General features: G+C 40.5%; 1 protein-coding gene across 5 annotated transcripts in view; it reads left to right on the forward strand.

The window, feature by feature from the left end:
* The first annotated feature begins 1375 nt into the window (after window positions 1–1375).
* MCCC1 (methylcrotonyl-CoA carboxylase subunit 1) overlaps window positions 1376–22188 on the forward strand; it is a 34345-nt gene continuing 13532 nt past the window's right edge. Inside the window, exons 1-12 of one of the 5 annotated variants that reach the window (XM_038416887.2) lie at window positions 1376–1522; window positions 9557–9603; window positions 10074–10213; window positions 10796–10891; window positions 12722–12843; window positions 13769–13916; window positions 14843–14964; window positions 15943–16054; window positions 16590–16671; window positions 17486–17613; window positions 19376–19559; window positions 20128–20237. In XM_038416887.2, coding sequence (XP_038272815.1) covers window positions 1461–1522; window positions 9557–9603; window positions 10074–10213; window positions 10796–10891; window positions 12722–12843; window positions 13769–13916; window positions 14843–14964; window positions 15943–16054; window positions 16590–16671; window positions 17486–17613; window positions 19376–19559; window positions 20128–20237 — 1353 coding nt within the window. In that variant the 5' untranslated portion in view covers window positions 1376–1460. Of the gene's footprint in view, window positions 1523–6928; window positions 6948–9556; window positions 9604–10070; window positions 10236–10369; window positions 10591–10795; window positions 10892–12721; window positions 12844–13768; window positions 13917–14842; window positions 14965–15942; window positions 16055–16589; window positions 16672–17485; window positions 17614–19375; window positions 19560–20127; window positions 20238–22188 lie in introns of those variants that run through there. The other 4 variants (XM_038416886.2, XM_043491849.1, XM_038416888.2 and 1 more) reach the window with 4 other exon arrangements.

Here is a 22188-nt window from a genome sequence, read left to right on the forward strand (position 1 = left end):
CCATAGCAAGTAACTGAGAAAAACAAATTTGCTCTTTATGGTGTGGGGAAAAAATTACCTTAGAGGTGGCAGAATATTTACTGCTGATCTGTCTGATGGCACTCAGAAGAGCCAAGTGGTACAGAGATCCTTTATAGCCTGGCACCAAGGCCTAGTTTTTGCTGCAGAAAATCTAGTGTTTAATAGAGAAACGGGGTCAGGGCTGCAATTTGGATCAAGAATGGGTCTGAACTCTCTCCAAATCTGAAAGCATTAGAATCATAGAAGATTAGGGTTGAAAGAGACCTCAGGAGGTCATCTAATCCAATTCCCTGCTCAAAGCAGGACCAACCCCAACTAAATCATCCCAGCCATTGCTTTGTCAAGCCAGGAGTTAAAAACCTCTAAGGATGGAGATTCGACCACCTCCCTAGGTAACACATTCCAGTGCTTCACCACCCTCCTAGTGAAACAGTGTTTTCTAATATCCAACCTAGACCTCCCCCACTGCAACTTGAGACCATTACTCCTTGTTCTGTTGTCTGTCACCACTGAGAATAGCCTAACTCCATCCTCTTTGGAACCCCCTTCAGGTAGTTGAAAGCAGCTATCAAATCCCCCCTCATTCTTCTCTTCTGCAGACTAAACAAGCCCACTTCCCTCAGCCTCTCCTCATAAGTCATGTGCCCCAGGCCCCAATCATTTTTGTTGCCCTCTGCTGTACTCTCTCCAATTTGTCCACATCCTTTCTGTAGTGGGGGGACCCAAAACTGGACGCAATACTCCAGATGTGGCCTCATCAGTGCTGAATAGAGGGGGGAAATCAATTCCCTCAATCTGCTGGCAATGCTCCTACTAATGCAGCCCAATATGCCATTAGCCTTCGTGGCAACAAGGGCACACTGCTGACTCATATCCAGCCTCTCATCCCGTTATCCCCAGGTCCTTTTCTGCAGAAAAAGTTGATTGGGCAGGGGCAGGTTTCCAAGGGCTCAGCACCCACAGCCAGATTTTCCAAATGGCTCAGCTCCCACCACCCACGTAGTTTGGTTCCTAATGGGGCACTGATCTCTTTGGGGAACCCAGCCCTCAGCTTGGGTCAGGCGCTCTCTGGGCTGTCAGGTACTGGGGCCGGCTGGGTTTCCACCCATCAAGGCCACCCCTGGGGTTCCGTTCCTCATTCCGACTCCAGCTGCCAGCCTGGGGGGTGCCTGGAGCTGGGGGGGGGGGCAATGCATGGCTCTGGGATGCATCAAATCGAGCCACCTCAGGCTCCATGGGACTTGGAAACCAGGAGGCCTCGCAGCTCACCCTGCCCAGGACCGGCCCCCAGCTACTCCAAGGCCCCGCCCCCTCCCCACGCTCAGCCACTGGCCAGCGGCCTTGTGCGCCCCGCCCCCCCGGCGCTGACAGACACGGGCCCGCCCCCGCGTGCCAGCTGCTCTAGTCTGACCCCGCTCGGCTCCCGTCCCCGCGCAGACATGGCGGCCACGGTGCTGGTGACGGAGCGGGGCCGCCGGTGCCTGTGGGCGCTGCAGCACCAGTGAGTGCGGGGCGCGGGGGATGGCCACTGGGTCCCGGCCCCGGCCTGGAGCCCCTCGGAGCAGCGTAGTGCCCGGGGGCTGCCCCCCCGCCCAACCGTGGCTCGGGACCCACAAGGCAGGGGCGGGCGGGCCCCCTGGTCTCGCGCCTGCAGGGGGGCGGCCCGCCCCCAGCCCGCCGGGCCAGAGCTGAACGCTGCCCCGCCGGGACCCCCCGGGCTCCGGGTCTGTCCGCGTCTCCTCGGAGGAGGCCTCCCCGCCGCTGGGTGCTTGCCGAGCGCTCTGGACAGGTGGCGGGCACCGCGCAGCTCCCGCGGCTGCGGCCAGGGCCTAGCCCTACAGCCCTCGCCCCCCCCCCCCCCGACGCCTTGACCCCGGTGTCGATGTGGGGTCGGGCCCAAGAAGCCCGTTAAAGAGCCAGGGCCCAGTGGTGCTCGGTGCTGTAGAGGCAAGTAGGCGCGGGTGTAAATTCCACCTGGAGGAGACATACCCAGGCCAGCTCTGATCAAACGCGTGGGCTGAAAATAGAAGCGTAGTTGCAGGGTCAGGAGGGACCAGGCACCCTGAGTACATACCTAGGGTCTTGGAAGGCCTCAGACTCCATTGGTGGGCTGGCTAGCTCCTGCTGCTGGCATCAGCAGGGCTACCCTTTTATTTATTTCAGAGTAGCAGCCGTGTTAGTCTGTATCCGCAAAAAGAAAAGGAGTACTTGTGGCACCTTAGAGACTAATAAATTTATTAGAGCATAAGCTTTCGTGAGCTACAGCTCACTTCATCGGATGTTTGACTATGGAAAGGGAGGTGCATGCAGAAAATTGAAGGCAGTTCATATGACCATGTTATTCTAGCACATACGTTGGTGGTGGTGTAGTGAGTGATGGATTCAGTCAGTTCTTGTTAGCGTCCTTCTGTACTCACTTTCTTCAGCTGATAAAATGGGATACTGATTAAATTGGGGGTTTCATATAGAGAAGTATTTTATTTTTTGAATGTATGTAATGTGCCCATTAGGCCCCACTGATGATACATTTCAATAAAACATTAACATTTGCTCTCTTCGGTGAAGACAAATAATCCCCTCACCAAAGATATTTTTTCCAAGCCCTGTGTTTAAAAACTCAGTACAGTTCATCCTCTAGGTACAGTTTAACAGGTCACATAAAAGAAAACATAAAACATCGAGCTTAGTTTTAGAACCCATGCCCGGTGATTACTTTTGTATCTCTTTTGGGTTATTACTAAGACGTATCTCATAGTGGTACCTTAAGGGTATGTCTACACAGTAAATAAAAAGCTGCGACTGGCTTGTGCCAGCCAACTAGGGCTTGAGCTACGGGGCTGTTTCATTGCTTTCCAGGCTCCCATCTCACCAGGTCCTAGAGCCCAGGCCCTAGCCCAAACATCTACACAGCAATGAAATAGCCCACAAGCCAAGTCCCATGAGCCTGAGTCTGGGCACGGACCAACCACGGGTGTCTAGTTGCTGTGTAGACATATTCTAAGCAATGGTTAATATCCATCTCATCCAGACTCAACCATTGAACCACCAAGAGGGGATGCCATTTTAGATCTGGTTTTGGCGAGTAGTGAGGACCAGATAGAAGAAATGGTTGTAGGGGACAACCTTGGTTGGAGCAATCATGAGCTAATTCAGTTAAAACTAAATGGAAGAATAAAAATAGATCTGTGACTAGGGTTTTTGATTTCAAAAGGTCTAACTTTAAAAAATTAAGGAAATTAGTTAGGGAAGTGGATTGGACTGAAGAACCTGTGGATCTAAAGGCGGAGGAGGCCTGGAATTATTTCAAGTCAAAATTGCAGAAACTATCAGAAGAAGCCTGCATCCCAAGAAATGGGAAAAAATTCATTGGCAGGAGTTGTAGACCAAGCTGGATAAGCAAGCATCTCAGAGAGGTGATTAAGAAAAATCAGAAAGCCTACAAGGAGTGAAAGATGGGAGGGATTAGCAAGGAAAGATACCTTATTGAGATCAGAACATGTAGGGATAAAGTGAGAAAGGCCAAAAGCCATGTAGAGTTGGACCTTGCAAAGGGAATTAAAACCAATAGTAAAAGGTTCTATAGTCATATAAATAAGAAAACAAAGAAAGAAAAAGTGGGACTGCTAAACACTGAGGATGGAGTGGAGGTTAAGGATAATCTAGGCATGGCCCAATATCTAAACAAATACTTTGCTTCAGTCTTTAATGAGGGTAATGAGGATCTTACGGATAATGGTAGGATGAGAAATGGGAATGAGGATATGGTGGTAGATATTACCACGTCCAAGCTAGAAGCCAAACTCAAACAGCTTAATGGGACTAAATCGGGGAGCCGAGATACTCTTAATCCAAGAATATTAAAGGAACTGGCACATGAAATTGCAAGCGCCATTAGCAAGAATTTTTAATGACTCTGTAAACTCAGGGGTTGTACCGTATGACTGGAGAATTGCTAACATAGTTACTATTTTTAAGAAAGGGGAAAAAAGTGATCCAGATAACTACAGGCCTGTTAGTTTGACATCTGTAGTATGCAAGGTCTTGGAAAAAATTTTGAAGAACAAAGTAGTTAAGGATATTGAGATCAGTGGTAATTGGGACAAAATACAACATGATTTTACAAAAGGTAGATCACACCAAACCAACCTGATCTCCTTCTTTGAGAAGTTTCAGAGCAGCAGCCGTGTTTAGTCTATATCCACAAAAAGTAAAGGAGTACTTGTGGCACCTTAGAGACTAACAATTTTATTTGAGCATAAGCTTTCATGAGCTACAGCTCACTTCATCGGATGCATGCAGTGGAAAATGAAGTAGGGAGATTTTATATAAACAGAAAACATGAAACAATGGCTTACATCTACATACCACACAGACTCTGCTGACAGATTGTGCCACACACTCTCAAAGAAACTGCGGAACCACCTGATCAACATCCTATACAGCAAACAGGGAAAGATTAAGAATGAGCTCTCAAAACTGGATACTCTCATAAAAAAACAACCTTCCACACAAACTTCCTTGTGGCTGGACTTTACAAAAACTAGACAAGCCATTTACAACACACACTTTGCTTCTCTACAAAAGAAAAAGGACACTAAACTATCTAAACTACTACATGCCACAAGGGGCCACAACAGTGGTTCCCTTAACCCACCCAGCAATATTATTAATCTATCCAGCTATACTCTTAGCCCAGCAGAAGAATCTGTCCTATCTCAGGGCCTTTCCTTCTGCCCCTCCACCCCCATGAACATGATACAGTTCTGTGGTGACCTAGAATCCTATTTTCGACGTCTCCGACTCAAGGAATATTTCCAACACACCTCTGAACAGCATGCTAACCCACAGAGACCTTCCTCCCAACACTACAAAAAGAAGGATTCTGGGTGGACTCCTCCTGAAGGTCAAAACAATAGACTGGACTTCTACATAGAGTGTTTCCGCTGACGTGCACGGGGTGAAATTGTGGAAAAGCAGCGTCACTTGCCCCATAACCTCAGCCGTGCAGAACACAATGCCATCCACAGCCTCAGAAACAACTCTGATATCATAATCAAAAAGGCTGACAAAGGAGGTGCTGTTGTCATCGTGAATAGGTCGGAATATGAACAAGAGGCTGCTAGGCAGCTCTCCAACACCACATTCTACAAGCCATTACCCTCTGATCCCACTGAGGGTTACCAAAAGAAACTACACCATCTGCTCAAGAAACTCCCTGAAAAAGTACAAGAGCAAATCCACACAGACACACCCCTAGAACCCTGAGCATGGGTATTCTGTCTGTTACCCAAGATCCATAAGCCTGGAAATCCTGGACGCCCCATCATCTCAAGGATTGGCACCCTGACAGCAGGATTGTCTGGCTATGTAGACTCCCTCCTCAGGCCCATGCTACCAGCACTCCTAGCTATCTTTGAGACACCACTGACTTCCTGAGGAAACTACAATCCATCGGTGATCTTCCTAAAAACACCATCCTAGCCACTATGGATGTAGAAGCCTCTACACCAACATTCCACACAAAGATGGACTACAAGCCGTCAGGAACAGCATCCCCGATAATGTCATGGCAAACCTGAGGGCTGAACTTTGTGACTTTGTCCTCACCCATAGCTATTTCACATTTGGGGATAATGTATATCTTCAAATCAGTGGCACTGCTATGGGTACCCGCATGGCCCCTCAACCCGCACTGCCCCACAGTATGCCAACGTTTTTATGACTGACTAAGAACAACACTTTCTCAGCTCTCATCGCCTAATGCCCCTACTCTACTTGAACTACATTGATGACATCTTCATCATCTGGACCCATGAAAAAGAAGCCCTTGAGGAATTCCACTATGATTTCAACAATTTCCATCCCACCATCAACCTCAGCCTGGACCAGGTTGCTACTAAGCGATGGTCACATAAACACCACCCTATACCAGAAATCTACTGACCGCTATACTTACTTATATGCCTCTAGCTTTCATCCAGATCACACCACACGATCCATTGTCTAGAGCCAAGCTCTACGATACAACTGCATTTGCTCCAACCCCTCAGACAGAGACAAACACCTACAAGATCTCTATCATGCATTCCTACAACTATAATACCCACCTGCTGAAGTGAAGAAACAGATTGACAGAGCCAGAAGAGTACCCAGAAGTTACCTACTACAGGACAGGCCCAACAAAGAAAATAACAGAAGACCACTAGCCGTGACCTTCAGCCCCCAACTAAAACCTCTCCAGTGCAACATCAAGGATCTACAACCTAACCTGAAGGACGACCCATCACTCTCACAGATCTTGGGAGACAGGCCAGTCCTTGCTTACAGACAGCCCCCCAACCTGAAGCAAATACTCACCAGCAACCACACACCGCACAACAAAAACACTAACCCAGGAACCTATTCTTGCAACAAAGCCCGTTGCCAACTCTGTCCACATATCTATTCAGGGGACACCATCATAGGGCCTAATCACATTAGCCACACTATCAGAGGCTCGTTCACCTGCACATCTACCAATGTGATATATGCCATCATGTGCCAGCAATGCCCCTCTGCCATGTACATTGACCAAACTGGACAGTCTCTATGTAAAAGAATAAATGGACACAAATCAGACGTCAAGAATTATAACATTCAAAAACCAGTCGGAGAACACTTCAATCTCTCTGGTCACTCGATTACAGACCTAAAAGTCGCAATATTACAACAAAAAAACTTCAGAAACAGACTCCAACAAGAGACTGCTGATTTGGAATTAATTTGCAAACTCGACATCATTAAATTAGGCTTGAATAAAGACTGGGAGTGGATGTGTCATTACACAAAGTAAAACTATTTCCCCATGTTTATTTTTCCCCCCTACTGTTCCTCACACGTTCTTGTCAACAGTTGGAAATGGCCCACCTTGATTATCACTACAAAAGGTGGGTTTTCCCCCGCCCTCCTGCTGGTAATAGTTCACCTTACCTGATCACTCTCGTTACAGTGTGTATGGTAACATCAATTGTTTCATGTTCTCTGTGTATATAAAATCTCCCTCCTGTATTTTCCACTGCATGCATCCGATGAAGTGAGCTATAGCTCACGAAAGCTTATGCTCAGATAAATTTGTTAGTCTCTAAGGTGCCACAAGTACTCCTTTTCTTTCTTTGAGAAGGTAACAGATTTTTTAGACAAAGGAAATGCAGTGGATCTAACTTACCTCGATTTCAGTTAGGCATTTTATATGGTTCCACATGGGGAATTATTAGCTAAATTGGAAAAGATGGGGATCAACATGAAAATTGAAAGGTCGATAAGGAACTCATTAAAGGGGAGACTACAATGGGTTTCGCTGAAAGGTGAACTGTCAGGCTGGAGGGAGGTTACCAGTGGAGTTCCTCAGGGATCGGTTTTGGGACCAATCTTATTTAATCTTTTTATGACTGACCTTGGCACAAAAAGTGGGAATGTGCTAATAAAGTTTTCGGATGACACAGCGCTGGGAGGTATTGCCAATTCAGAGAAGGACTGCGATATCATACAGGAAGATCTGGATAACCTTGTAAACTAGAGTAATAATAATAGGATGAAATTTAACAGTGAAAAGTGCAAGGTCATGCATTTAGGAATTAATAAGAATTTTTGTTATAAACTGGGGACGCATTTCTTGGAAGTAACAGAGGAGGAGAAGGACCTCAGAATATTGGTTGATCACAGCCGCCAGTGTGATATGGCCATGAAAAAAGCTAATGCGGTCTTGGGATGCATCAGGTGAGGTATTTCCAGTAGAGATAAGGAGATGTTAGTACCGTTATACAAGGCACTGGTGAGACCTCATCTGGAATATTGCGTGCAGTTTTGGTCTCCCATGTTTAAGAAGGATGAATTCAAACTGGAACAGGTACAGAGAGGGGCTACTAGGATGATCTGAGGAATGGAAAACCTGTCTTATGAAAGGAGACTCAAAGAGCTTGGCTTGTTTAGCCTAACCAAAAGAAGGTTGAGGGGAGATATGATTCCTCTTTAGAAATATATCAGAGGGATAAATACCAGGGAGGGAGAGGAATTATTTAAGCTCAGTACCAGTGTGGACACGAGATCAAATGGATCTAAACTGGCCATCAGGAACTTTAAACTTGAAATTAGATGAAGGTTTCTAACCATCAGAGGAGTTAAGTTCTGGAACAGCCTTCCAAGGGGAGCAGTGGGGGCAAAAGACATATTTGGCTTCAAGACTAAGCTTGATAAATTTATGGAGGAGATGGTATGATGGGATAGCCTAATTTTGGCAATTAACTGATCTTTGACTATTAGCTGTAAATATTCCCATTGGCCTGTGATGGGATGTTAGATGGGGTGGGATCTGAGTTACTACAGAGAATTCTTTCCTGGATGTCTGGCTGGTGAGTCTTGCCCACATCCTCAGGGTTTAGCTGATCGCCATATTTGGGGTTGGGAAGGAATTTTCCTTCAGGGCAGATTGGAAGAGGCCCTGGGGGTTTTTCACCTTCCTCTTTAGCGTGGGGCATGGGTCGCTTGCTGGAGGATTCTCTGTACCTTGAAGTCTTTAAACCACGAGTTGAGGACTTCAATAGCTCAGACATAGATTAGGGGTTTGTTACAGGAGTGGGTGGGTGAGATTCTGTGGCCTGCGTTGTGCAGGAGGTCAGACTAGATGATCATAATGGTCCCTTCTGACTTTAAAGTCTATGATTCTATGAGTCTGTGATTAGAGACTGAATATCTTTTCTGCACTGTTTCTGATTACATGCAGAGGATATTGCCAAAATTTTGTTCATTTCCCTTAGCTGGTGTGGTTTAGCAAATGCATGGATTATTAACCAAAGTTATGTCTTAAACTCACTGCCCAAGTTGAACCACCAGGATCTAGTAATCTGTTCCAAGTGTGTCTCTTTCACTTTGTTGCCAGTGATCCAATCTAAATTTTAATTTATGTGCTCTTTAAAACACTTAAGTGTACTACTTAAAACGTCTCTCTGTCCATATAACCACCTCTACCTAAATATCTCTAATTTGCCTTGCTAACTACTTCAGTATTTGATCCAAAGTTCTCATAACTCTATCCTGCTTGTATTTCTTTCTTCACTCTTGGCAACATCTCTCTTGAATCCACCACCACTTTCCACGTAACCTTTTTTTTGTGGACTTCATACATTCTTTAACATGGTGCTGTATATCTTGAACCACCTCCTGTTTAATAACCACATTTTGACCACACTGTCCTTTAAAAGCTTTTAAAAAAAATCTATTCCTCAAAGTATTCCAGTCTTAATGCCTCTTAGCACTCTGTTTTTGTTTTGATTGGATTGTGATCTATTGTGCATGTAACTTCATTTGAGGAGGGACTTGTTTTATGTTTGGCACACAACTTCATATATGCTGACAGTACTATATAAATATTAAGTGATTAAAAAATTTAAAATTGTATTAGTAGTAACCTTGCTGCACCCAAGAATAGAAATAGTGCAGTTATACCCTACTTTAATGTTTTTTCTTTATTATAATTCTATTTGTTTACTATTTTGTGCAGAAAATTGATTTGGGGACAAAGATGCCTGAAATTTGCTTCAACAACAGGTATTAAGCTATTTTCTTTATCCATATATGCTGTAAATATATTAATAACATTAATAGCATTGAAATTAACTCGAGAACATCAGTTATAGGAAAAATTAGAAAGTTAGAGTTTATTTTATAAGTGCTCAATTGAGTAAATTTCCCAAGAAATACTCCATATATTAGATCTAATGAGAAGCACCTGGAAATAAGTCATGAAGATTTTAAGGAATTTCATTTGCCTTTAGTCATATATATGTTTGTAATTTTCTTTCCTCAGAGACACTTTTAGATACAAAGGGTACAAAATGCATGTAATAGCTAGTCATTTTAAAAAAAAAAACACAATGTAGTATTTAAATAATATACTAAAGATTGTAATATAAGTTTGTAATATAATTTAAACTGTGACAGTATTTTCATATCATGTAACATGGAAAGGTATAGATCGGTCATATATGTGTAAAACCTGACTTTGCTTCTTTAAGTAGAAAGAAGAAACATAGAGAAGGTCCTCATTGCAAACCGAGGAGAAATTGCATGCAGGGTGATGCGGACGGCCAGAAAGATGGGTGTGAAGTCTGTAGCAGTTTACAGTGATGCAGACAAGAATTCCATGCATGTCGCAATGGTGAAGTATACTAGTTAAAAATGTAAGGCCCAATCCTGCAAACATTTATGCACACAAGTAATTTTATTCATATGAATAGTTCCATTGACTTAAATAAGGCTGCTTAGGTGAATAAAGTTACTTGCATGCATAAATTTGCAGGATCAGGCCTTTAATTATTAAATGAAAATGAAATTGTATGGGGAAGAGTTTTCTTAAATGATATTAGTACCAAAAGAGGTGTTAGTGGACTAATGCAGTAGATTTTCACTTCTGAAGACCTAGATTCAAATTCTGTGTGAATCACAAACAAAAATATGTTGAGTTTTATTCTAGGCCTCTGAGTACATCACAAAAACAGCAGACAATTTTGCTTTCTAAAATCAACAAAGGTCCACGTTAGTGGCCAGTTGTCTCTATTTCTATAAAAAATGACAAAATTAAGTTCATCCAGTTGAGTTTCTTTCTGAAGAGCAAACAGTTTAAATTGTTTGTTAGCATTTTTATAAAAGATAAAATGGGCCCTCCCGAATTAAGGTTTAAATTTGCTTTTCAGTTGTCTAATACTTGATCCAGTAGTAATGTATATTTGTTTTACAATAGGCAGATGAAGCATATTCCATTGGCCCAGCTGCCTCTCAGCAGAGCTATTTAGCTATGGAAAAAATAATACAAGTGGCCAAAATATCAACAGCACAGGTAAATATAACTACGCTGCCCCTCCTAAATTATGCACTTTGATTAGGCCTGCCTTATACTGTGGCTTCCCTTTGAAAAACTGTATTTCTGCTTTTAAGAACAGTTAAAGGGTTCCTCTGAGTACATGGGAAAATTCAGTTTCTAATTTAACCTTTGGGTTTGAGTTAAAAAGTAAAGATAAAATTGCTGAGGAAAGTGTCCTAAATGTTTATTCATATAAGGTGTCCTTAGCCTCTGTTTGCCAGAAGCTGGGAATGGGTGACAGGAGATGGATCACCTGATGATTACCTGTTCTGTTCATTCCCCCTGAAGTACCTGGCATTGGCCACTGTCGGAAGACAGGATACTGGGCTAGTTGGACCTTTTGTCTGACCCAGTATGGCTGTTCTTATGTAAGGTGCAGGTTGTTTTGTTCTAAACAACACATGCCGTAGTATTATCCTCTTTGTGTCTGTTCTCAGCTTATTGTATCTTGCACCTCACAATGTAGTTTTAAGATGCTTTCTTTTTATAGTTAAAATAATGACATTTTAAAATAAAGGTTGTCTGCTTTGATCAAAACTGATATGCATGAGATATTATTTTATTTATATAAGGTAACACCTTCAAAAATACTGATGTTTTACTTTCAAAAGTGACATCAATAAGACTTAGGCTCCTAAATCCTGAAGTCGTTTTTGAAAATGAGACTCAGGCTCCTCGGTCAATCAGGCAGCTTTGAAAATGTTATCCAAGCAGCATAAAGTGTTGTAGGCCCTTTACATAGGACTTGAAGTCATACCTAGTTTGCATCCGATGAAGTGAGCTGTAGCTCACGAAAGCTTATGCTCTAATAAATTTGTTAGTCTCTAAGGTGCCACAAGTACTGCTTTTCTTTTTATAAGTAATATTATTCTCTTATGGAAATATTTGCAGGATTGGGCCCAGGTAATAAAACCACTCCCTGTTCCAGATTGCTTAAATTATAATCTAAAATCTTGATCCCACAATTTAATTATTCCTGCAGATATATTTACTTCTGAGCAGAGTTCCACTGACATCAGGGGGACTCTGCATAGGACTAACTATACTTAGGCTTGGAGGGATCAGATTTTTATCGGTAAATGTCAGTAAACATCAATTTCACCAAACACATAAAAACTGACAAAAAAAATTTTTTCCGTCAATAATAATTGAAATTTATAGATAGGCAAAGTAAGAAAAATGCTGCTTGAGAACCTATGAGAATTTGATTTAAGGATATTTACTGTGTATATTTTGATGCCATGTTGACAATTTGTTTTAATGGTTATAAATTTCAACTTTTTGAAATCAACATCTCCGATCATTAAAAAGTGGTCTGACTCACCCTCTTGCCTGACACCCCTCTATAATTTCTTGCAACTGTGAAAATTTAAATTGATAAAATAGAAAAACATGCTTTAAAATAAACATTGATATTATCCATTAAAATAATTTTTAAAAAATCAAATTCTGCCTGGCCTAACTATACTCATGGATGTAACTGTTTGTAGGATCAAGTGCTAAATAGACAACATGCACAAAGCCACAGAGGAATGAAGCAACATAAAAAGTTTCCTTCAAATTAACCATTAATTGCTAGTCTTGTTATTATTACTTATCACCCATTACTTAATTGCTCGACCGACCTACCTACTCACCCTTTTGTTTTTCTTAATTGTATTCCTGGTGTCTGATGTTTTTTATCCATGGTATGTTCCATCTCATGTTACCCCTCCTCCCCCCAAAGCCTTCTATATAAACCTGTAGTTTTAGGGTGATATGGGTTACATGGTGTAAAGTAGGCTGGTAACCTTCATTCTGTTTTAGGCTATTCATCCAGGGTATGGTTTCCTCTCAGAAAACACGGAGTTTGCCGAGCTGTGCAAGCAAGAGGGAATCATCTTCATAGGCCCTCCTTCATCTGCTATCAGAGATATGGGTATTAAGAGGTATCTGTTTCTGATTTTTTACTCATTTCAATGTGTAACTTACAGTTTAGTGAATTTGTCTTCATTATTAATGAAGATTTTTTTACTTAGCTATTTTGCTCCTTACATTTTTGTTGATTTTTCCATATAACCTATCGTACAATGCTTCAAACTTTTCATAGTTCTGGGATGAATATAAATATAGGAACAATCAAGATTCTTCCGTTAATAAGATTTTAATAATTACATGCATAGGCTGGTCTAGGATCCTCTAGATTAGTGCTTTGCATTATCCTACAGAAGGACATAGGTTCAATACCCAGATCTTTACATTTTGGGTCAAAAAGGGTTGGAAGCACTGTGGGAGCTCCACTCATAGTCTCTCAATGGTGTGGAAGGAAGCATCTTGTGTCTCTGCAGTGACTTGTAGCTGTTCTTGAATGGTGTTGATGGGAAGAGAAACCTATGCCACATTCTTGGGCTAAAGGAAAATTTGCCAGAGCATGAGATATAAATAGAATGATGGAAATTAAGGGCTGCTTAATCACTAACCCTTTGACAAATAAATCAATATTATTAATCAAGCATAAAACACATTATCTGAATTAATTTGGTACCTGCATAGAGGTTCATTTTACAATGTGTAATTAATGTACTGTATGATTTAATTAGTGTTATGTGAATATTTTCTATTCCTGTTCCTCTTATGCTCTTAAGAATTAAAAAAAATTATGTGCATGCTGAACTACACCAAATTAGGGTCCCTATCCTAAAGACACTTATGCACCAGCATAACTTTATTCATCTGAGTAGTCCATTGAGGTAAATGGAAGTAGTCACGTGAATAAAGTTAAGCATGTGTGCAGTGTTTACAGATCAGAGGCCTCTTGTAAGAAACAGCTATTATCATTGCCATTTTAAATATAAAAAAAATATTTTTTTGAAGCACCTCCAAGGCTATAATGTCTGCTGCTGGGGTTCCTGTCATTGAAGGTTATCATGGTGAAGATCAGTCTGATGAATGTCTAAAGGAACATGCCCAGAGAATTGGGTATCCAGTAATGATTAAAGCAGTTCGTGGAGGTGGAGGAAAGGTAAGGAAAATTCATGCAATCTCGTTTTACCTGACTGAATGCTACTAATATGCTACTAATACATGTACTACTACTATTACATCGTACCTTCTGTTTTGTGTAACTGAATTCTATAAAAGGAATCCTATCAGTAAGGTAACTGGAAGCAAGTTATTTTAATTTGAAGTTAATAAAATAATGTCCAGCACAGCATTGTGAATTCTTTCATTGTGCTTGCCTTTTATTTAGTCAGTCGGGCCAAATTGCTTGTATAAACTGGTAGAGCTCCATTGACTTAAATGGAGCTCCAGCAATATACACTAAGAAAACATTTTGCCGATTGTGTTATATAGGTGAAGTTGTATGAGATTCAATCATTGTTTAATGACAGCCTCTGTTGTGATGATTATTTTTAATGGTGGTTTTAAATTTGTAAATATTGCATAAATAGATTCTTACAAATACCTGGATACCTTCAGTGTGTAGCTATTATTTATTACCTGATGACCTCCCTGATGAAACGTGAAAAGAACCTGCATAAAAGTTTCATGGTGGAGCTCCAGGTTTTTCTCAATGATTTCCATAACAAATGTACATATTTTGTAAAGAAAAACAGTGTTTTCTGTCTGCCAGCTATGAAATCTCAGCATGAGATCCAAAAGTCAAACTGAGTTCTGTACTTTACACCAGGGCAACAACATTATCTTTAAGTTATAGCCTTAGTGACACTTTTATTTTCTGTGGGATTTGCAAAGATTAACTGTTTGGAAGTTAATAAATAATTCTGTTGATTCATAAGAAGGAATAGAATTCTTTTATTGGTAAACACATATTTTAATTATTGTTTTAATCATTCGCCAATTTTCCCACTGTTGGAGATTTTTTTTAACTGTGATTATTTACTTGTTCTTTAGTAGATATTTAGACAACCTTATGTTGTATCTTAGGGTATGAGAATTGCTCAGTCAGAAAAGGAGTTTCTGGACCAACTAGAATCAGCCAGGAGAGAAGCAAAGAAGTCTTTCAATGATGATGCCGTGCTGATAGAAAAATTTGTAGACAATCCAAGGTGAGAGAAGTGGATTATATTTTTAATACTAAAAATATTTTTAAAATACAGTACAAGATTTTTATGCAAGATGGGATAATTTGTGTCTTATATAGTACTGCACACTTTCTGCACTTGCATAAAAATAGGGCAGAATTATTAATTTTACAAAGTGTGAAGTGTATGACAGTGACTTTGAATGATAATTTATAACAAATCTGGCTGTCTTGGTGACATATTTGCAGCATCCTAATGGTGGTGTTGTGGAGAGAGACCTAGATATCATATACTATATATGTTATGGCAATGACATGCCTAGTTGGTACATCAGCCTTCTGACCTCACCATTCTTTCAGGTCTAAAGGAAGCAATGTGTAGTTGTGCTTAAGGCACAGAAATAGGAGTCAGAAAGAGAACCATAATCTACCTCAGATGTCCTGTATGTACTCAGTCAAGTCACTTAATCTCTCGCCTCGGTCTGTACAATGGGGATGATAATACTTCATTTCCATTTATGCGTTAAACTGAGCTCATTAACTTTCATAAAGCTCTTTTGACATACACAGATACAAGGTGTTATAAATTGCAAAGCAGTAGTATTCTTGGCATACACCTTGTTGAACATGTAGTAGGTAGGTACATATAAATACTTTCATCTGAAGGTACCAGGAGATTAGACTGACCAAAACTAATACAGAAGTAGCGGACTCTAAATATTTTTTTCTCAAACTCATGAAGTTTCAATATGATGATCATAGAGTTCAAAATCTCATTTGAACTAGTCGCTTTAGGAGGTATAATATGTTTCACTGAATCATTTAACAGAATCATGCTGATCTGCAACTGGATCCAAGAGGGCAGGTCCTTATAGCTGTATGGAACCCTGTTGAAGTCAATGGGGTGCTGTGCAAGTGTCTGCCTCAGTGAAACGGATTGCAAAATTGAGGCCTTAGCGATCTTTAGTAAAAATGCATTGAAACATTTGTTACTGTGAAACAGGCATGTTGAAGTCCAGGTGTTTGGTGACCAGCATGGCAATGCAGTCTATTTGTTTGAAAGAGATTGCAGTGTGCAGAGAAGACATCAGAAAATCATTGAAGAAGCTCCTGGGGTAAGTGGAGGATTCCTAAATGGAGTTGATAAAGTAATATGATTTGAATTTTTTGTACACATCTGTCTGCTTTCTACATCAGTGTCCATTCTGCTACTTAAATAAATAAATCTCAGAACCTTTTTGTATTTTATTTTATTTGGTTTTTGAGTTCCAGAGACAAAACTGAAGGTTAAAACATAGGATTTTAATCTGCTGAATTAAACCATTGTGCCATCTAGCTTGATATCCTACTTTGGGAAGTGGCCAGTACTTGATGCTTCAGAAGAAAGGAAAAAACTCCCACTTAACCTATAATTGTCCAACATTTTGCATATTATATTTATTTCTGTCAATTTATCAAAGATTCTCTACCTTCAAGTTTTAGGACATAAGCTGATTGCTCCTTGGGTCAGGAAGCAAAGATTTTAAATATAATATGGTTCAGGATTTTACTGCAGTTTTTTTAAAGATGGCATAGTATGCACATACAGTAGGCATGATATCTGTGAGGCTCTCAGTAATGTGTAATCTCTTTTTATCATTACATTCACAGCCAGAAATTGAGCCTGAAGTGAGAAGGAAACTTGGAGAAGCTGCTGTCAAAGCAGCTAAAGCTGTGAACTACGTGGGAGCAGGTATGTCAGGTTTAACTTCCTCCTAGTGCCTGCCTCTTAAGTTAATAGAGCCTTGATCCTCAAGTCAAATGACATTTTCTTGTTCTGGAACAAGATACACACTTGTAGCATTTTTTTTTAACTTTCATGTAGTTGTCACATAATAAATAAGTTCCAAGCTAGCAAAACTTAGTATGAACCCCCTGTCCAGAGTGGTATAGGACTACAAAAGAGGAAAAGCTAAAAAGTCTGAAAGTGAATAAGTCAGCCAAATAGTTTTGATATTTGAAGGTGAATATTATGAATGCACATCAGATTACCTGGGCAAAGTGATTTATCATTCACCTTGCAAACAACAAAATGTCAGTGTTCAAACTTCTGGGTCTTCTCTAAAAATAATCCCATGGAAAACAGCTGTATTTTTTAGTATATTTACGAGATGAAAATCAGTTTAGAAAAATATTAACACCTCTGATTCTTTTTAAGATATTCTTTGGAAGGGAAGTCTTTTAAATTAGCATAGGACAGTTCTTCCTGAAGGTTTCTGAAGTACTTTATAAATATCATACACACAACGCTACTGAAATGCAGCTGCTTCTGGAGAGAAGAGTAGCAGTGCACCAGCACAGAATGTCTTGGGATAATAAAGGTGTGCTGGGATTTGATCCAGTGGTTTCAGGCAATTTAGAGGTTTCAGACCTGATGCCCAACCATTAACATACCTCTCCAGTTTTGTCAAAACATTTTTGTCCAGCTGCAAGTCACTAACCGTAGATGGCCACCCAGTACAAAGCCTTCCTGTCTCAGTGAAATGTCTGCTTATTAAATATTTCAGGAACCGTGGAATTTATTATGGACTCTCAACATAATTTCTACTTTATGGAGATGAACACCAGGCTGCAAGTGGAGCACCCAGTTACTGAGATGATCACAGGGACTGACTTGGTAGAGTGGCAACTTAGGGTAAGGGATAACTAATTTTAGTTGTAAGGGTAGCAGGGATGAATGGTATCTATCTAGTGGTCTGGTGCGGTAATGCTCACCATTATTGTGTGCAGGATGCTGATCTCTCATTTCCATGGTTGGGAGTGATTCCTATTGCTCCACAGCACCCTCCCTCCCTCCCCATTTAATAAAGGAGCATTGTGGAAAGGCTTTCAATAGAATCCCCACACAGTCCTCCTCACAGTAAAAAGTCCTCTCCAGAGAGTTCAATAGTGGGAGGCAGAGTAGGGCGCAAATCTCTGTTCTCCTCTTAGGGGGAGTAAATACCTACAACTTGGATCGTCAGGCATTTACTTCCCCCTTGTGGGTGGAAATTGTGTGTGCTTTTGAGACCAGTGTGGGGAGAGGGGTCTGATTGTAGTTGTCCTTGCTGGCTAGTTACCATGACCCTGCTACAAATTTCTTCATGGCATTTTACCCTTAAAATGTTTCCTGGATTAACCCTGAAGCTAGTGTATTTTCCCTTACTTTTCTAGCTTTCTATCCTGATTTCTTTTGAGGGAATAACATGGTCCCTGTTGATCGATTCGTTTAAAAATCCTGTGTAATTAGAAACGCCTCCTGTGAAACCTTTTCTTAAGCTTGTGTACAGAGTTCAGAGTATATGAATGAAGGGAATGATTGACTAGATTCTAGCAATGGTGGCAACTAGAAAATTTTTCCAGCTACTTAGAAGGATTTTCTTCTCCCTAATAAAATCTTGTTTTCCAGATGAGCAGGCTTTTATTGTTCAGTGCTTTATAGGCTCACCTTTTTTTAATTGAACCATTGCAGTAAGAGGAAGAAAAAGCATTTTTCATTGTGCTTCAGTTTTGTGGAATGTTGTAAGATCATCTTACAGTTATAGAACTTTGGAAATAATCATCTTTCAAAATCCTTTAAATTGTGACTTTCTTCCTGGGGAGAGAGGAAAGAATAACTTCAACATTTATCAGAATTAAACCTAAATCTATTCACCCATCACTTGTTTCTCATCACTTGTGAGGTTACTTGTGTTCAGAAGAAGGGTCCTCCTTCTTCCCCAGTCCATCTTCTCTTTCTCTTTGATCCTGCTGTCAGATAACAATATAGAATTTGTGGCATTGCTCTCATTCCTGGACAATAGACGGATATCACAAACATAGGATTATGATGTTCTCTCTGGATCAACAAGCAGCTGAGTTGCAGGAATAAATTGTTATCCAAATACACACATTTGAAATAGGAAATACAGAAAATGGCTAGTGTACTACATTGTTTTGTGTATGAATGTTTTTTAAATTGGTTGCAATGTAAAAGTCTCTTTTTACTTGATATTGCAGCCGTTGTATTTCTTTGTTGGACAACTGATACATCAAAGTTTAAGATATATTGGTCATGAAAAAAACCTAGGCCTGAAACAAGACAAAAATTATCAATATATTGCAATCCTTTCTCAGCCATGTTTATTCAAGAGCCAGGACAGCCAACCCACCTGACTTGGTGTTTTTTGTAGCTCCTTGACCTACTGTCTTATGGTGAAGTTTACAGTTGTTCTTATTGTATGGTTGTAAACAGTACCTTGCCTTTGTGCAGACTGTATATGTATAATTTTATATCTTATTTAGTTTCCATCTGTTATTTGCTACAATCAAAAGTTTGTGTGTCTGTACACACAAGATATCTGCATCCATGAGCTAGTGCTCTGATGCAACCTGTTGGGGTTGCTCCCAGGTAAATGGAAAATTACTACTACTTACAGGTTGCAGCAGGAGAGAAAATTCCCCTAATGCAGGAAGAAATTGAACTCAGTGGCCATGCATTTGAAGCCAGGATATATGCTGAAGATCCTAATAATAACTTCATGCCAGGGGCTGGACCCTTACTCCACTTGTCTACACCACCACCTGACAGTTTTACCAGGATAGAAACTGGGGTCAGACAAGGTAAAATTCGAAGACAGTATTAACTGAAAATGTCTGTTAAAAAGAACAGCTCATTACAAATGTGCTCTCGAGCAAGTTCCCTCTGACTGTGTTTTTTTAATCTTTGTGCTTGTGCTTAGCTTGAGACCAGAACTTGCCCCAGAGGATATTGTCATAATTATAAAACACTACAGAATTCCTCTCCCTGAGGATTCCACCGTATCTCGATTGGATCCCTAAATATCTCATTGTCACCTTCCCACTCCAGTTATTACCCTTATGGGATAGGCAGATTGGATTTCTTTCAAAGTTTGTCAATACCATACCTTAATTCAGCAAAGAAGGTTGATGTTGAATAGTGACACCTCTGTAACATTTCAAACTCAGGCTGGCCTTGGAATTGAGAGATTGGTCCATAAATCAAACTTGTCTCCTACATGGCCATTGCAGAGCACTGGCCACTGGGTCTGTCAGTGCATGTTGCTACTATACTGATAGTATCACCTTATAAAGCATAGCATCAGACATATCTATGTGAAGGTGTGTGTCAGTGTCCTTAGAAATCATTTCCTATATATTTATACTTTAGGTGATGAAGTTTCTGTGCATTATGATCCAATGATTGCGAAGTTAGTTGTTTGGGCTGAGGATCGCCAAGCAGCATTGAGAAAGTTGCGGTACAGCCTTCATCAGTACAATGTAAGTATCCTTTTGTTCTGTGTTTGTTCAGTGCATAGCACAACAGGATCCTGGGTGTGACAGAAATACAAATAATAATATAAGGAACCCCAATATGATTCCAAGTCTCTACATAAGCTGTTTACACAGCTCCTATTACTATAGTAGCAAAATGCTATTACAGAAGCAAAAATGGCTGTTTTGAAAGGGTTTAATGTAGCTACAGCCAATTCTGTTTCAATGTATTTCTTTACTTAATTACTTTGTACGCTGATAGCTATATTTTTCCTAATTTGCTACACCATTTATATCAGTGTAGTAAGCAAAGACAGGGCTGAGCTGTGAAGTTCTGTTTTGGATCTGAACTTTCCTTAGATTTGGTGGTGTCTTCGTTCTGATTGAATCTTGGTGGAATGAGGATAATCAATGGGACACAGTAATACCAGGGTACTAAATAAATTGGAAGGACAGAACAGGTCAAGTTGGTGGGGGTGTGGCACTATATGTGAAATAAAGCATAGAATCAAATGAAGTAAAAATCTTAAATGAACCAAACAATAATGGGGGATTTCAGCTATCCCCATATTGACTGGGTACATGTCAGCTCAGGACAGGATGCAGAGATACAGTTTCTCGACACCTTAAATGACTGCTTATTGGAACAGCTAGTCCTGGAACCCACAGGAAGAGAGGCAATTCTTGATTTAGTCCTAAATGGATCACAGGATCAGGTACAAGAGGTGAATATAGCTGGACCGCTTGGTAATGGTGACCATAATATAATTAAATTTAACATCCCTGTGGTGGGGAAAACACCACAGAGGCCCAACACTCTAGCATTTAATTTCAGAAAGGGGAACTTCACAAAAATGAGGAGGTTAGTTAAACAGAAAAGGTCCAGCACCAAAAGTAAAATCCCTGGAAGCTGCATGGAAACTTTTTAGAGACACCATAATAGATGCTCAACTTAAATGTATACCCCAAATTAAAAAACATAGTAGGAGAACCAAAAAAGAGCCACCATGACTAAACAACAAAGTAGTAAAAGAGGCGAGAGATAAAAAGACATCCTTTAAAAAGTAGAAGTTAAATCTCAGTGAGGAAAATAGAAAGGAACATAAACTCTGGCAAATGACGTGTAAAAATATACTTAGGAAGGTCAAAAAAGAATTTTGAAGACCAGCTAGCCAAAGACTCAAAAAGTAATAGCAAAAAAAATGCTAAGTACATCAGAAGCAGGAAGCCTGCTAAACAACCAGTGGGCCACTGGACAATAAATATGCTAAAGGTCAACTCAAGGACAATAAGGCCATTGCAGAGAAACTAAATGAACTCTTTGCATCGTTCTTCATGGCTGAGGATAAGAGGGAGATTCCCAAACCTGAGCCATTCTTTTTAGTTGACAAATCTGAGGAACTATCCCAGATTGTTGTCATTAGAGGTGGTTTTGGAACAACTTGATAAACTAAACAGTAATAAGTCACCAGGACCAGATGGTATTCACCCACGAGTCTGAAGGAACTGAAAAGTGAAACTGCAGAACTACTAACTGTACTCTCAAAAGGAAAAGGAGTACTTGTGGCACCTTAGAGACTAACAAATTTATTAGAGCATAAGCTTTCGTGAGCTACAACTCACTTCATCGGATGCATTTGGTGGAAAAAACCCAACTGGCCAACTGGTTGAAACTGTGGTAAAGAACAAAATTGTCAGACACAGAGATAAACATAATTTGTGGGGGAAGAGTCAACATGGTTTTTGTAAAGGGAAAGCATGTCTGAACAATATACTAGAATTCTCTGAGGGGGTCAACAAGCATGTGGACGAGGGGGATCGAGTGCATAGAGTATACTTAGATTTTCCGAAAGCCTTTTGCAAGGTCCCTCACCAAAGGCTCTTAAGCAAAATAAACAGTCATGGGATAAGGGGGAAGGTCCTCTCGTGGATTGGTAACTGGTTAAAAGATAGGAAA

Source organism: Dermochelys coriacea, chromosome 9 (assembly GCF_009764565.3).
Source record: "Dermochelys coriacea isolate rDerCor1 chromosome 9, rDerCor1.pri.v4, whole genome shotgun sequence".
NCBI lineage: Eukaryota > Metazoa > Chordata > Testudines > Dermochelyidae > Dermochelys > Dermochelys coriacea.